The following is a 15,028-nucleotide window of genomic DNA, read 5'->3' as shown; positions in this document are numbered from 1 at the left end:
AAACTGCAGTTGCAGTAGGTGTTTAAGTGAAGCTTTATCCAGGTTGAAGAATGCTTAGTAATGAAATTTCATGATTTTTTTCTTTTTCTTTTACATTTATGGTAGACTATTTGATTTTTGAGGCGATCTTTAAGAGTAAGGTGTGGCTCGCAAATATACTTGATAGTGAAAAGATGGAACAGGCAGTGAAAACTTTTTCAAGGCACTGCTTCACTGTCTTAAGTTGACAACCGATTTCTTTTCATAGTTTTTCATAATCATCTGTTAGTTCATAGAGATCTATGTATAATATTGACATTCACCCCAATAATCCTACTGTATGTGTAACATTTGACATATTACAATAACTTTTATTTTAGAGGCTGCTGCAAAACGTGTTAAAGATTTGAAACAGCTGCAGTTGGAAAAGAAAGTTCTCGAGAAGGAATTAAAGAAAATACAGGTAATGCGTATCTTAATTGCTACTTGGATCGCACTGAAGTCTTTTTTTTTTTTTTTTTTTTTTTTTTTTACTGCAAGTTGGATGGTAAATGCAGGCTGTTTTTTATGTTTCTTACAGAAAAGACTTAATGGCTTTCAAAAGGAAAAGTGTAAGAAAGGTACTGTTTAACCTGCTGTTTTTTTATTACTTGCCTTTGTGTTTCATTTGTATTGATTTGATTTAATTTAAATTCCTGCTTCTGTTATAGCAATGAAAAATGCACAGACCCAAGTTGCAAAAAAAGAGTCTGCTGTGGCATTAGATAAACGTAAGTATTTTCATACATTTATGTTTTGTGCTTTTGATATGAAAATGATGTAAACCAGTGTAAAGACAGTGTGACTGCCTTTTCAAGGAAAGTACTCCAAAGAGAAACCAGGAATGGAGCCTCCTTGATGCCTATTTGGCAGAGATAGGTTGGCCACAAATTAGTTGATTTGTCTTGGCAAAAAAAGATAATTTGGTCTCAAATATAGGGGTATATGCAATTAGCGGCGAATCGCGGCAATTTTTCGGCCGTTTTGTAATTCGACACAATTCGACCGTCTAATTTCGGCAAGTGGGTGCCGAAATTGACCATATTCAATAAAAAACGGATTCGACAGTCCCACTGACGAAAAACGGCCAATTTGACGGATTTTGTTCCGATTTTTAAAAAACGGGGAAAAAAACCCCAAAAAATTGTGTGGGGTCCACCCTCCAATGCATAACCAGCCTCGGGCTCTTCGAGCCGGTCCTGGTTCTAAAAATCCGGGGGAAAAAATGTCATGGGATCCCCCGTATTTTTAAAACCAGCACCGGGCTCTGCGCCTGGTGCTGGTGCAAAAAATACGGGGGACAAAAAGAGTAGGGGTCCCCCGTATTTTTTACACCAGCATCGGGCTCCACTAGCTGGACAGATAATGCCACAGCCGGGGGTCACTTTATTGCCACGGCCGCAGGGCGCTGTATAAAATATCCAACTAGTCACCCCTGGCCGGGGTACCCTGGGGGAGTGGGGACCCCTTCAATCAAGGGGTCCCCCCCCCCCAGCCACCCAAGGGCCAGGGGTGAAGCCCGAGGCTGTCCCCCCCCCCATCCAAGCGCTGCGGATGGGGGGCTGATAGCCTTTGGAAAAATGAAAGAATATTGGTTTTTCCAGTGGTACTAAAAGTCCCAGCAAGCCTCTCTCGCAAGCTGGTACTTGGAGAACCACAAGTACCAGCATGCGGGAGAAAAACGGGCCCGCTGGTACCTGTAGTTCTACTGGAAAAAAAATACCCAAATAAAAACAGGACACGCACACCGTGATAGTAAAACTTTATTACACACATGTCGACACACACATACTTACCTATGTTGACCCGCCGACTGCCACGTCTGCAATGTCGCCGACGATCCGGGGTACCTGTGAATAAAATTATACTCGCCTCAATACAGTGTCCAGGTTATAATCCACGTACTTGGCAAAAAAAAAAAACCGAACACCCGGACCACACGGACTGAAAGTGGTTCCATGTTTACACATGGGACCCCTTTCCACGAATGCCGTGACCCCACGTGACTGCTGTCACAGAAGGTCCCTTCAGCCAATCAGGAAGCGCTACTTCGTGGCACTCTCGTGATTGGCTGTATGCGCGTCTGCTGTCAGACAGCGCATCGCAAAGCCTCTCCATTATATTCAATGGTGGGAACTTTGCGTCAGCGGTGAGGTCACCCGCGCTCAGCGGCTGACCGCGGGTAACCCCACCGCTACCCGCAAAGTTCCCACCATTGAAACTAATGGAGGGAGCTGTGCGATGCGCTGTCTGACAGCAGACGCGAATACAGCCAATCAGGTGAGTGCCACGAAGTAGCGCTTCCTGATTGGCTGAAGGGACCTTCTGTGACAGCAGTCACGTGGGGTCCCGGCATTCGTGGAAAGGGGTCCCATGTGTAAACATGGGACCCTGTGTGGTCCGGGTGTTCGTTTTTTTTTTTTGCCAAGTATGTGGATTATAACCTGGACACTGGATTGAGGTGAGTATAATTTTATTCACAGGTACCCCGGATCGTCGGCGACGTGGCAGTCGGCGGGTCAACATAAGTAAGTATGTGTGTCGGCATGTATGAAAAAAAGTTTTACTCTCAAGGTGTGTCTCCTGTTTTTATTTGGGTATTTTTTTTCCAGTAGAACTACAGGTACCAGCGGGCCCGTTTTTCTCCCGCATGCTGGTACTTGTGGTTCTCCAAGTACCAGCTTGCGTGGGAGGCTTGCTGGGACTTGTAGTACTACTGGAAAAAACAATATTCTTTCATTTTTCCAAAGGCTATCAGCCCCCATCCGCAGCCATTGGATGGGGGGGGACAGACTCGGCCTTCACCCCTGGCCCTTGGGTGGCTGGGGGGGGACCCCTTGATTGAAGGGGTCCCCACTCCCCCAGGGTAACCCGGCCAGGGGTGACTAGTTGGATATTTAATGCCACGGCCGCAGGGCGCTGTATAAAAGTGACCCCCGGCTGTGGCATTATCTGTCCAGCTAGTGGAGCCCGATGCTGGTGTAAAAAATACGGGGGACCCCTACTCTTTTTTGTACCCCGTATTTTTTGCACCAGGCGCAGAGCCCGGTGCTGGTTTTAAAAATACGGGGGATCCCCTGTCATTTTCCCCCCCGGATTTTTAGAACCAGGACCGGCTCGAAGAGCCCGAGGCTGGTTATGCTTTGGAGGGGGGACGCCACGCCATTTTATTTCGGGATTTTACCATTCCATTTTTTAAAAAAAAAGAAGAAAAAAAAATAATATTTTTAAAAATATATAAATAATACTTGTGCCTCCAAAATAGACAAACCAAGTACCTAATCCCTTCTAATATAAATAGATATGCTATTACCAATAAAAAAAAAACACAAAAAAAACATGTTTTAAATTTTTTTTATTAGATTCCCCCACCAAAGTGTGGCGGATTGAAAATGACGAATTTACTGTCAAAAAGCACTGTTGTCGAATTTCCAAACTTCAATTGAATATACTTTCGGCGAATTGCTGCATTTGTACCATTGCAGAAATGTCGAATTTGACAAATGTCGAATTTCAAAAAGTCGAATTTTGAAAGTCCGTTTTTTTGACGGAAAGTACTGAATTGCATTGTTGATTTTTTTTTTTTTTTGGCGAAAGTCCAGTTTTTCGACAATTTCGGGAATTCGACCGCAATTGCATATACCCCATAGTGGGATTATGTCTGACTCCCTAGGGCCTGCTAGTGTGGTTATATTCCAATTAACTGGATTTACCAACATCCCCAAATATTGATAATGTTCGATCAGGTTCTCTTCATCCTAGGTTTGGGCCACACAGGCTGTATTATTGGGTCAGTTGCCAGTGATGATCTGTAATATTGCAGTGTGTATATAACCTTTCTCAAGGGATTGCTTGTACATGTGACAAGTGTTGTGTAGAAAGGTCGACAAAAATGTTTACAACAATTTAAACCAAACTAATGTAAATTTGGCATGCTCATTACATATTGCAATCTAGAGAATTTTTATTTAATAAGAAACCAAACGTGGCACAATTGCTTGCGATTTCAAAAACCCCAATTAAAAAACTTTTATTAGTGAAATTAATATCACATAGTTGGTGTTTTTGGGTTTTGTTTTTTTTTTTAGATAGTAGTAGCTCCAGATTTATTTTCTTGTGAACATTGTTTAAAAGGAGATATAGATATGTATGTGTGTGTGTGTGTGTATGTATGTATGTGTGTGTGTGTGTGTATATATATATATATATATATATATATATATATATTGGAATAAACGAGGCGGCACTCAGAGACTTTCAATTCAAACGTGTAATTAGTGCAAAACGTGCAAGAAAGGTCACATCAACGTTTCGGGGACCTGGTCCCCTTCTTCAGGATAACAACAGTGCAAAAACAACAGTGTTTATATAAGGTAAAAGACACTTACCCCCCTGACCCCATTCGGTCACATGCTGTAACGCTGACCGCCGTCCACACGCGGCCAGCTTCCGCCCGGCTCACAGACCTCACTACAGCGACGGAGGTGACGTCGCCGGCACCCGCTGCGTTGCCATGGATACCGCTCACGGCATATTCAATGCCCGAGCGTCTCCTGCTGGCTGCACGTGACGTGTCAGTCCCATCCCCCTGAGTCTCGCGAAATCTGGAGCCGTGATGCGGGAGCCGGCCGCGTTGCTGCGGCAACGTAGTATGCTGTGACATAAACAAACCTTGAAACACAAAAAGACAGTGATCAAACTATAAGATGACCTCGCTGGGTCAAAATGCATGTGATATTGAGAGTAAAGTGCTGGTGCAAGTTGTCATAACAGTTAAAAATAGCAATTGCAGATGAATAAAAACTTTTTTTGTGTATTGACTAAAAGACAACAACGGGCAGTGTTTATATAACTATACTAATGAACATCTCTTATATCACCAACACCATTAGTACTAGGGCAATGAAGGCATATGGCCCTATGAGCCAGTGATGTCGGAGAAGACTACAAGTGCCCATATTACGTTCCTGTTTAAAATGGACCGTGCAGTTTAAGGAGTGCTAAGAACCAAGGGAGAATCATAGAAAGTTAATGAGCCCCAAATTATCATTCAGACCCCCGGGCTTCAAGGTGTTGAGCCTATAAATCCACATGGACTCTAATTGCAGTAACCTGCGACCTCTATCTCCCCCTCGTATTGAATCAGGGACATGGTCAATGATCCTATGTTTAAAGGTGGCCATGGAATGTCTGTGTGTCACAAAATGTTTGGCCACCGGTTGATCACCGTTTCCTGATGCCAAAGCATTCCGAATGGCCTGTCTGTGTTGGGCCATTCTGATTTTGAACTGGCACTCAGTTTTGCCGATGTAATACCGCCCACAAGGGCAGATGATGGCATAAATCACAAACTTCGTGCTGCATGTGAGGGGCCATTTGATTTTGTACTGTTTACCAGAAAAGGGGTGAGCTATGGTGGTCCCTGGTGACATATGGGAGCATGTTGTGCAACCTGTGCATTTAAAACAGCCGTTGCGTCTGGTTAAAAAATGTACAGGATTTGCTTTGAATTTGGACATGTCAGTTTTGACCAGGATATCCTTGATGCTCCTACCCTTTTTGTAACTAGGCATAATGCGCTTATCATGTAGCATTTGCAACTCGGGGTCTGATGCCACTATTGGCCATAGCTGTCCAAGACGGTGTCGCGTTTCCTGACTGGATACGTCATAATCGCACACCCAAGGGATAATTTTGGACATGTCTTTAGTGTGTTTGGGCTTTACCCCGCTAACCTTCTGTGTGGCTTCTGCCTTGAGGCGAGCTGATCGCACCAAAAACTGGGGATACCCTCTTGTGAGAAATCTGTGTTCCATCTCGTCTAACTGACCCGTCCTATTGGAGTCGTTATTGTTGGCCCTACAGACTCTCAAAAACTGAGAGTATGGCAGGCCCCTGATGGTGGCAGGAGGATGGAAACTGTCGTAACGCAAAATCGTGTTACGGTCAGTAGGTTTCCTGTAAAGACACGTAGTAATTTTGCCATCTTCTAATTTGATGAGAATGTCAAGGAAACAGATTTCCGCGGGGCTGCTATTCATAGTAAGTTTAGCTGGGTTATCTGACTGATTGTGAGCTTCAATCAAAGAGCTCAGATCATGAATCTGGCCCCGCCAAAAAATTAACACGTCATCTATGTAACGGAAATAAACAAACAATCTGTCAGCGACAGCCCTGTCGGCCAAAAACAATTCGCGCTCAGTCTCCCACATGAAGGCATTAGCGAACGAGGGTGCCACTGATGACCCCATGGCACACCCCGTTCGCTGCCTGTAGAATCTACCGTCAAAAATAAAAAAATTGTGTGTAAGGGTGAACTGTAGCAGCTCAATGAAGAAATCGATGTCAGGCCCTGTGTAGAGCGCATTGCCCACTATCAGCCGTCTCACAGCCTGCAACCCTTGCTGATGGGGGATGCAGGTGTACAGGCTGGTGACGTCAACCGTGGCTAAGGACACATCTGTAGGAATTTCTTTGATGGTGCAAAATGTCTGCAATAAAGTGCTAGAGTCCTTTAAATATGTGCAAATATTTTGAATGCACGGCTGCAGATATGTGTCCAAGAAAATGGCCGCTGGTTCACAGAGAGACCCGCGGGCAGAGATGATGGGTCTGCCCGGGGGTCTCTGTGCGTCCTTGTGGACCTTGGGGATGGTATAGAAAAGGGGGACTACAGGTTTGTCCGGTAACAGTTTTTCAAAAATGGCATCCGAAATGACACCTTCAGCCTTAGCCCGTTCAAGCAGCTGTGACAATTCGAGTTTGTATTCAGGCGAAGGGTCTTTGTTTAAAGTGCAATAGGTCTCGCTGTCTCCAAGAAGTCTGAGGCATTCTGCTATATAGTCCGTGGTGTTCTGCACCACCACAGACCCGCCTTTATCAGCGCCACGAATTACAATGTCCTTTCTACTACTCAGCGCCTTTAGAGCCACTCTCTCGTCATGCTGTAGATTATGGAAATGACGATTGCTGGGTTTAGAGTCCAAGCTGTCTAGCATTCTATTGAAAGTTTTTAAAGAGGCGTTGGTGGAGATTGGATCGAAGCGCGACTTGGGCCCTAATTTCTGGACCCTCGGGGGTAATGGATTCTTGGTGGCCAGTGAAGGCTGTTTGCCGAAGTGCTCCTTAATCTTTAAAGTGCGGTGCAATTTAAATGTGTTGATTTTTTTCTTGAAGTCGTCACCATAATTTGTCGGGACAAAAGTGAGCCCCTTGTTAAGTACCCGTGATTCAGCTGGTGATAGGGGAATACTGGACAGATTGAAGATTAACGCTTCTTCGCTCTCGGTGGCTTTGCTCTGCTTTTGCCTTTTGTTTTGTCGCCCTCGTCTGGTGAAATTGTGCTTCTTCCTCGACCCGCGATGATAGCGCGGGTCTTGACCCCTAAAGGGGTGTCACGGATGGATTTTGTCGAGGCTTGCCCATGAGAGTCGTCAGAATCGCTGGCTGACGTTGTGCTGGCACCAATCCACCGTCGTTCCCTACGTGCTTGGAAAGATCTTGGTTTGCCTTGAGAGTTGGAGGAATTACCCAGCCATGGGTACACTCGATGTTGAGTGTAGTCCAATTGCACTTTGAGAAGCTTTTCTTTTTTGAACTTTAACAGATTAACCCTGTAAAGTTCCACTTGTTCTTTCAATTTGGGGAACCATGCGCTGGCTTCTTCTGATAACAACTCAGCATTCTCCACTTTAAATTGGGCGATCTGGACTTTGGTCTTTTCCAACTCCTTTGTGGATTCTTCCACTACTAATAGCATGAGGTCCATGGAGCATTTGTTTAATACAGACACCCATTTTTTGCAAAATTCCATACTGTAACGTCCGATGGTGGGAACATTGTGCACCCTGAACCCTCGAGGCAGTTGTTTCGCTCTGTAATAGTCAGACAATGTTCTGCTATGATATAGATAATCGACTTCACGTTTCATTAGTCGTAGCAGATCGCGTTGAGCTTCCTCCAAGGATGTCGCTGCTTTCTCTGAAAAAGCTGGTTCTTTATGGAGGATGTTTTCAGCCTCAACGTCTGAGAAGCTCAGGGTCTCGTGGGTGTCACAATGCAGCAGAAAAGAGGTAAAATCAATCTGTTCCAGGGCTGCAGCTGCCATGTTGAACTCAGTGCTAGTCAGAATAACTGTGCAAATACTGCTGTGCAAAACTCGCTGTGTGCACTTTAAGTGACGTGCAAAAAGTGCTAAAAGTGAATGGTGTCCTGGAGATGTAGGGTTCCTTGAGTCCTTAAGAACGAATGGGTGGGTGCCTTGAGCTGGAAGCCTGGCGCATTGCACCTGCAGCAGGATCCAGAATGTAGAAAAAGTATGGCTGCTCCGGCACTCCACAGAGTCCAAAGCTGGACTCGACCTGCTCTGGTGCCCTCCCCAACCGGGGACCGATGGTATGTAATGGAATAAACGAGGCGGCACTCAGAGACTTTCAATTCAAACGTGTAATTAGTGCAAAACGTGCAAGAAAGGTCACATCAACGTTTCGGGGACCTGGTCCCCTTCTTCAGGATAACAACAGTGCAAAAACAACAGTGTTTATATAAGGTAAAAGACACTTACCCCCCTGACCCCATTCGGTCACATGCTGTAACGCTGACCGCCGTCCACACGCGGCCAGCTTCCGCCCGGCTCACAGACCTCACTACAGCGACGGAGGTGACGTCGCCGGCACCCGCTGCGTTGCCATGGATACCGCTCACGGCATATTCAATGCCCGAGCGTCTCCTGCTGGCTGCACGTGACGTGTCAGTCCCATCCCCCTGAGTCTCGCGAAATCTGGAGCCGTGATGCGGGAGCCGGCCGCGTTGCTGCGGCAACGTAGTATGCTGTGACATAAACAAACCTTGAAACACAAAAAGACAGTGATCAAACTATAAGATGACCTCGCTGGGTCAAAATGCATGTGATATTGAGAGTAAAGTGCTGGTGCAAGTTGTCATAACAGTTAAAAATAGCAATTGCGGATGAATAAAAACTTTTTTTGTGTATTGACTAAAAGACAACAACGGGCAGTGTTTATATAACTATACTAATGAACATCTCTTATATCACCAACACCATTAGTACTAGGGCAATGAAGGCATATGGCCCTATGAGCCAGTGATGTCGGAGAAGACTACAAGTGCCCATATTACGTTCCTGTTTAAAATGGACCGTGCAGTTTAAGGAGTGCTAAGAACCAAGGGAGAATCATAGAAAGTTAATGAGCCCCAAATTATCATTCAGACCCCCGGGCTTCAAGGTGTTGAGCCTATAAATCCACATGGACTCTAATTGCAGTAACCTGCGACCTCTATCTCCCCCTCGTATTGAATCAGGGACATGGTCAATGATCCTATGTTTAAAGGTGGCCATGGAATGTCTGTGTGTCACAAAATGTTTGGCCACCGGTTGATCACCGTTTCCTGATGCCAAAGCATTCCGAATGGCCTGTCTGTGTTGGGCCATTCTGATTTTGAACTGGCACTCAGTTTTGCCGATGTAATACCGCCCACAAGGGCAGATGATGGCATAAATCACAAACTTCGTGCTGCATGTGAGGGGCCATTTGATTTTGTACTGTTTACCAGAAAAGGGGTGAGCTATGGTGGTCCCTGGTGACATATGGGAGCATGTTGTGCAACCTGTGCATTTAAAACAGTCGTTGCGTCTGGTTAAAAAATGTACAGGATTTGCTTTGAATTTGGACATGTCAGTTTTGACCAGGATATCCTTGATGCTCCTACCCTTTTTGTAACTAGGCATAATGCGCTTATCATGTAGCATTTGCAACTCGGGGTCTGATGCCACTATTGGCCATAGCTGTCCAAGACGGTGTCGCGTTTCCTGACTGGATACGTCATAATCGCACACCCAAGGGATAATTTTGGACATGTCTTTAGTGTGTTTGGGCTTTACCCCGCTAACCTTCTGTGTGGCTTCTGCCTTGAGGCGAGCTGATCGCACCAAAAACTGGGGATACCCTCTTGTGAGAAATCTGTGTTCCATCTCGTCTAACTGACCCGTCCTATTGGAGTCGTTATTGTTGGCCCTACAGACTCTCAAAAACTGAGAGTATGGCAGGCCCCTGATGGTGGCAGGAGGATGGAAACTGTCGTAACGCAAAATCGTGTTACGGTCAGTAGGTTTCCTGTAAAGACACGTAGTAATTTTGCCATCTTCTAATTTGATGAGAATGTCAAGGAAACAGATTTCCGCGGGGCTGCTATTCATAGTAAGTTTAGCTGGGTTATCTGACTGATTGTGAGCTTCAATCAAAGAGCTCAGATCATGAATCTGGCCCCGCCAAAAAATTAACACGTCATCTATGTAACGGAAATAAACAAACAATCTGTCAGCGACAGCCCTGTCGGCCAAAAACAATTCGCGCTCAGTCTCCCACATGAAGGCATTAGCGAACGAGGGTGCCACTGATGACCCCATGGCACACCCCGTTCGCTGCCTGTAGAATCTACCGTCAAAAATAAAAAAATTGTGTGTAAGGGTGAACTGTAGCAGCTCAATGAAGAAATCGATGTCAGGCCCTGTGTAGAGCGCATTGCCCACTATCAGCCGTCTCACAGCCTGCAACCCTTGCTGATGGGGGATGCAGGTGTACAGGCTGGTGACATCAACCGTGGCTAAGGACACATCTGTAGGAATTTCTTTGATGGTGCAAAATGTCTGCAATAAAGTGCTGGAGTCCTTTAAATATGTGCAAATATTTTGAATGCACGGCTGCAGATATGTGTCCAAGAAAATGGCCGCTGGTTCACAGAGAGACCCGCGGGCAGAGATGATGGGTCTGCCCGGGGGTCTCTGTGCGTCCTTGTGGACCTTGGGGATGGTATAGAAAAGGGGGACTACAGGTTTGTCCGGTAACAGTTTTTCAAAAATGGCATCCGAAATGACACCTTCAGCCTTAGCCCGTTCAAGCAGCTGTGACAATTCGAGTTTGTATTCAGGCGAAGGGTCTTTGTTTAAAGTGCAATAGGTCTCGCTGTCTCCAAGAAGTCTGAGGCATTCTGCTATATAGTCCGTGGTGTTCTGCACCACCACAGACCCGCCTTTATCAGCGCCACGAATTACAATGTCCTTTCTACTACTCAGCGCCTTTAGAGCCACTCTCTCGTCATGCTGTAGATTATGGAAATGACGATTGCTGGGTTTAGAGTCCAAGCTGTCTAGCATTCTATTGAAAGTTTTTAAAGAGGCGTTGGTGGAGATTGGATCGAAGCGCGACTTGGGCCCTAATTTCTGGACCCTCGGGGGTAATGGATTCTTGGTGGCCAGTGAAGGCTGTTTGCCGAAGTGCTCCTTAATCTTTAAAGTGCGGTGCAATTTAAATGTGTTGATTTTTTTCTTGAAGTCGTCACCATAATTTGTCGGGACAAAAGTGAGCCCCTTGTTAAGTACCCGTGATTCAGCTGGTGATAGGGGAATACTGGACAGATTGAAGATTAACGCTTCTTCGCTCTCGGTGGCTTTGCTCTGCTTTTGCCTTTTGTTTTGTCGCCCTCGTCTGGTGAAATTGTGCTTCTTCCTCGACCCGCGATGATAGCGCGGGTCTTGACCCCTAAAGGGGTGTCACGGATGGATTTTGTCGAGGCTTGCCCATGAGAGTCGTCAGAATCGCTGGCTGACGTTGTGCTGGCACCAATCCACCGTCGTTCCCTACGTGCTTGGAAAGATCTGGGTTTGCCTTGAGAGTTGGAGGAATTACCCAGCCATGGGTACACTCGATGTTGAGTGTAGTCCAATTGCACTTTGAGAAGCTTTTCTTTTTTGAACTTTAACAGATTAACCCTGTAAAGTTCCACTTGTTCTTTCAATTTGGGGAACCATGCGCTGGCTTCTTCTGATGATAACAACTCAGCATTCTCCACTTTAAATTGGGCGATCTGGACTTTGGTCTTTTCCAACTCCTTTGTGGATTCTTCCACTACTAATAGCATGAGGTCCATGGAGCATTTGTTTAATACAGACACCCATTTTTTGCAAAATTCCATACTGTAACGTCCGATGGTGGGAACATTGTGCACCCTGAACCCTCGAGGCAGTTGTTTCGCTCTGTAATAGTCAGACAATGTTCTGCTATGATATAGATAATCGACTTCACGTTTCATTAGTCGTAGCAGATCGCGTTGAGCTTCCTCCAAGGATGTCGCTGCTTTCTCTGAAAAAGCTGGTTCTTTATGGAGGATGTTTTCAGCCTCAACGTCTGAGAAGCTCAGGGTCTCGTGGGTGTCACAATGCAGCAGAAAAGAGGTAAAATCAATCTGTTCCAGGGCTGCAGCTGCCATGTTGAACTCAGTGCTAGTCAGAATAACTGTGCAAATACTGCTGTGCAAAACTCGCTGTGTGCACTTTAAGTGACGTGCAAAAAGTGCTAAAAGTGAATGGTGTCCTGGAGATGTAGGGTTCCTTGAGTCCTTAAGAACGAATGGGTGGGTGCCTTGAGCTGGAAGCCTGGCGCATTGCACCTGCAGCAGGATCCAGAATGTAGAAAAAGTATGGCTGCTCCGGCACTCCACAGAGTCCAAAGCTGGACTCGACCTGCTCTGGTGCCCTCCCCAACCGGGGACCGATGGTATGTAATGGAATAAACGAGGCGGCACTCAGAGACTTTCAATTCAAACGTGTAATTAGTGCAAAACGTGCAAGAAAGGTCACATCAACGTTTCGGGGACCTGGTCCCCTTCTTCAGGATAACAACAGTGCAAAAACAACAGTGTTTATATAAGGTAAAAGACACTTACCCCCCTGACCCCATTCGGTCACATGCTGTAACGCTGACCGCCGTCCACACGCGGCCAGCTTCCGCCCGGCTCACAGACCTCACTACAGCGACGGAGGTGACGTCGCCGGCACCCGCTGCGTTGCCATGGATACCGCTCACGGCATATTCAATGCCCGAGCGTCTCCTGCTGGCTGCACGTGACGTGTCAGTCCCATCCCCCTGAGTCTCGCGAAATCTGGAGCCGTGATGCGGGAGCCGGCCGCGTTGCTGCGGCAACGTAGTATGCTGTGACATAAACAAACCTTGAAACACAAAAAGACAGTGATCAAACTATAAGATGACCTCGCTGGGTCAAAATGCATGTGATATTGAGAGTAAAGTGCTGGTGCAAGTTGTCATAACAGTTAAAAATAGCAATTGCAGATGAATAAAAACTTTTTTTGTGTATTGACTAAAAGACAACAACGGGCAGTGTTTATATAACTATACTAATGAACATCTCTTATATCACCAACACCATTAGTACTAGGGCAATGAAGGCATATGGCCCTATGAGCCAGTGATGTCGGAGAAGACTACAAGTGCCCATATTACGTTCCTGTTTAAAATGGACCGTGCAGTTTAAGGAGTGCTAAGAACCAAGGGAGAATCATAGAAAGTTAATGAGCCCCAAATTATCATTCAGACCCCCGGGCTTCAAGGTGTTGAGCCTATAAATCCACATGGACTCTAATTGCAGTAACCTGCGACCTCTATCTCCCCCTCGTATTGAATCAGGGACATGGTCAATGATCCTATGTTTAAAGGTGGCCATGGAATGTCTGTGTGTCACAAAATGTTTGGCCACCGGTTGATCACCGTTTCCTGATGCCAAAGCATTCCGAATGGCCTGTCTGTGTTGGGCCATTCTGATTTTGAACTGGCACTCAGTTTTGCCGATGTAATACCGCCCACAAGGGCAGATGATGGCATAAATCACAAACTTCGTGCTGCATGTGAGGGGCCATTTGATTTTGTACTGTTTACCAGAAAAGGGGTGAGCTATGGTGGTCCCTGGTGACATATGGGAGCATGTTGTGCAACCTGTGCATTTAAAACAGCCGTTGCGTCTGGTTAAAAAATGTACAGGATTTGCTTTGAATTTGGACATGTCAGTTTTGACCAGGATATCCTTGATGCTCCTACCCTTTTTGTAACTAGGCATAATGCGCTTATCATGTAGCATTTGCAACTCGGGGTCTGATGCCACTATTGGCCATAGCTGGGTGAGATGATGGGTCTGCCCGGGGGTCTCTGTGCGTCCTTGTGGACCTTGGGGATGGTATAGAAAAGGGGGACTACAGGTTTGTCCGGTAACAGTTTTTCAAAAATGGCATCCGAAATGACACCTTCAGCCTTAGCCCGTTCAAGCAGCTGTATCCCCAGTTTTTGGTGCGATCAGCTCGCCTCAAGGCAGAAGCCACACAGAAGGTTAGCGGGGTAAAGCCCAAACACACTAAAGACATGTCCAAAATTATCCCTTGGGTGTGCGATTATGACGTATCCAGTCAGGAAACGCGACACCGTCTTGGACAGCTATGGCCAATAGTGGCATCAGACCCCGAGTTGCAAATGCTACATGATAAGCGCATTATGCCTAGTTACAAAAAGGGTAGGAGCATCAAGGATATCCTGGTCAAAACTGACATGTCCAAATTCAAAGCAAATCCTGTACATTTTTTAACCAGACGCAACGGCTGTTTTAAATGCACAGGTTGCACAACATGCTCCCATATGTCACCAGGGACCACCATAGCTCACCCCTTTTCTGGTAAACAGTACAAAATCAAATGGCCCCTCACATGCAGCACGAAGTTTGTGATTTATGCCATCATCTGCCCTTGTGGGCGGTATTACATCGGCAAAACTGAGTGCCAGTTCAAAATCAGAATGGCCCAACACAGACAGGCCATTCGGAATGCTTTGGCATCAGGAAACGGTGATCAACCGGTGGCCAAACATTTTGTGACACACAGACATTCCATGGCCACCTTTAAACATAGGATCATTGACCATGTCCCTGATTCAATACGAGGGGGAGATAGAGGTCGCAGGTTACTGCAATTAGAGTCCATGTGGATTTATAGGCTCAACACCTTGAAGCCCGGGGGTCTGAATGATAATTTGGGGCTCATTAACTTTCTATGATTCTCCCTTGGTTCTTAGCACTCCTTAAACTGCACGGTCCATTTTAAACAGGAACGTAATATGGGCACTTGTAGTCTTCTCCGACATCACTGGCTCATAGG

At 46.0% G+C, this 15,028-nt stretch overlaps 1 protein-coding gene across 2 annotated transcripts in view; it reads left to right on the top strand.

Annotated features, from left to right (window-relative positions):
- The window catches only part of ICE1 (interactor of little elongation complex ELL subunit 1), a 292,267-nt gene that overhangs the window by 111,408 nt on the left and 165,831 nt on the right, over window positions 1–15,028 (top strand). For both annotated transcript variants that reach the window (XM_063922809.1, XM_063922810.1), the window contains exons 9-11: window positions 360–442; window positions 560–599; window positions 690–749. In XM_063922809.1, coding sequence (XP_063778879.1) covers window positions 360–442; window positions 560–599; window positions 690–749 — 183 coding nt within the window. The remainder of the gene's footprint in view (window positions 1–359; window positions 443–559; window positions 600–689; window positions 750–15,028) is intronic.

Source organism: Pseudophryne corroboree, chromosome 5 (assembly GCF_028390025.1).
Source record: "Pseudophryne corroboree isolate aPseCor3 chromosome 5, aPseCor3.hap2, whole genome shotgun sequence".
Classification (NCBI taxonomy): domain Eukaryota; kingdom Metazoa; phylum Chordata; class Amphibia; order Anura; family Myobatrachidae; genus Pseudophryne; species Pseudophryne corroboree.
The sequence above is the reverse complement of the archived record's forward strand: the minus strand, read 5'-3'. Positions and strand labels throughout refer to the sequence as shown.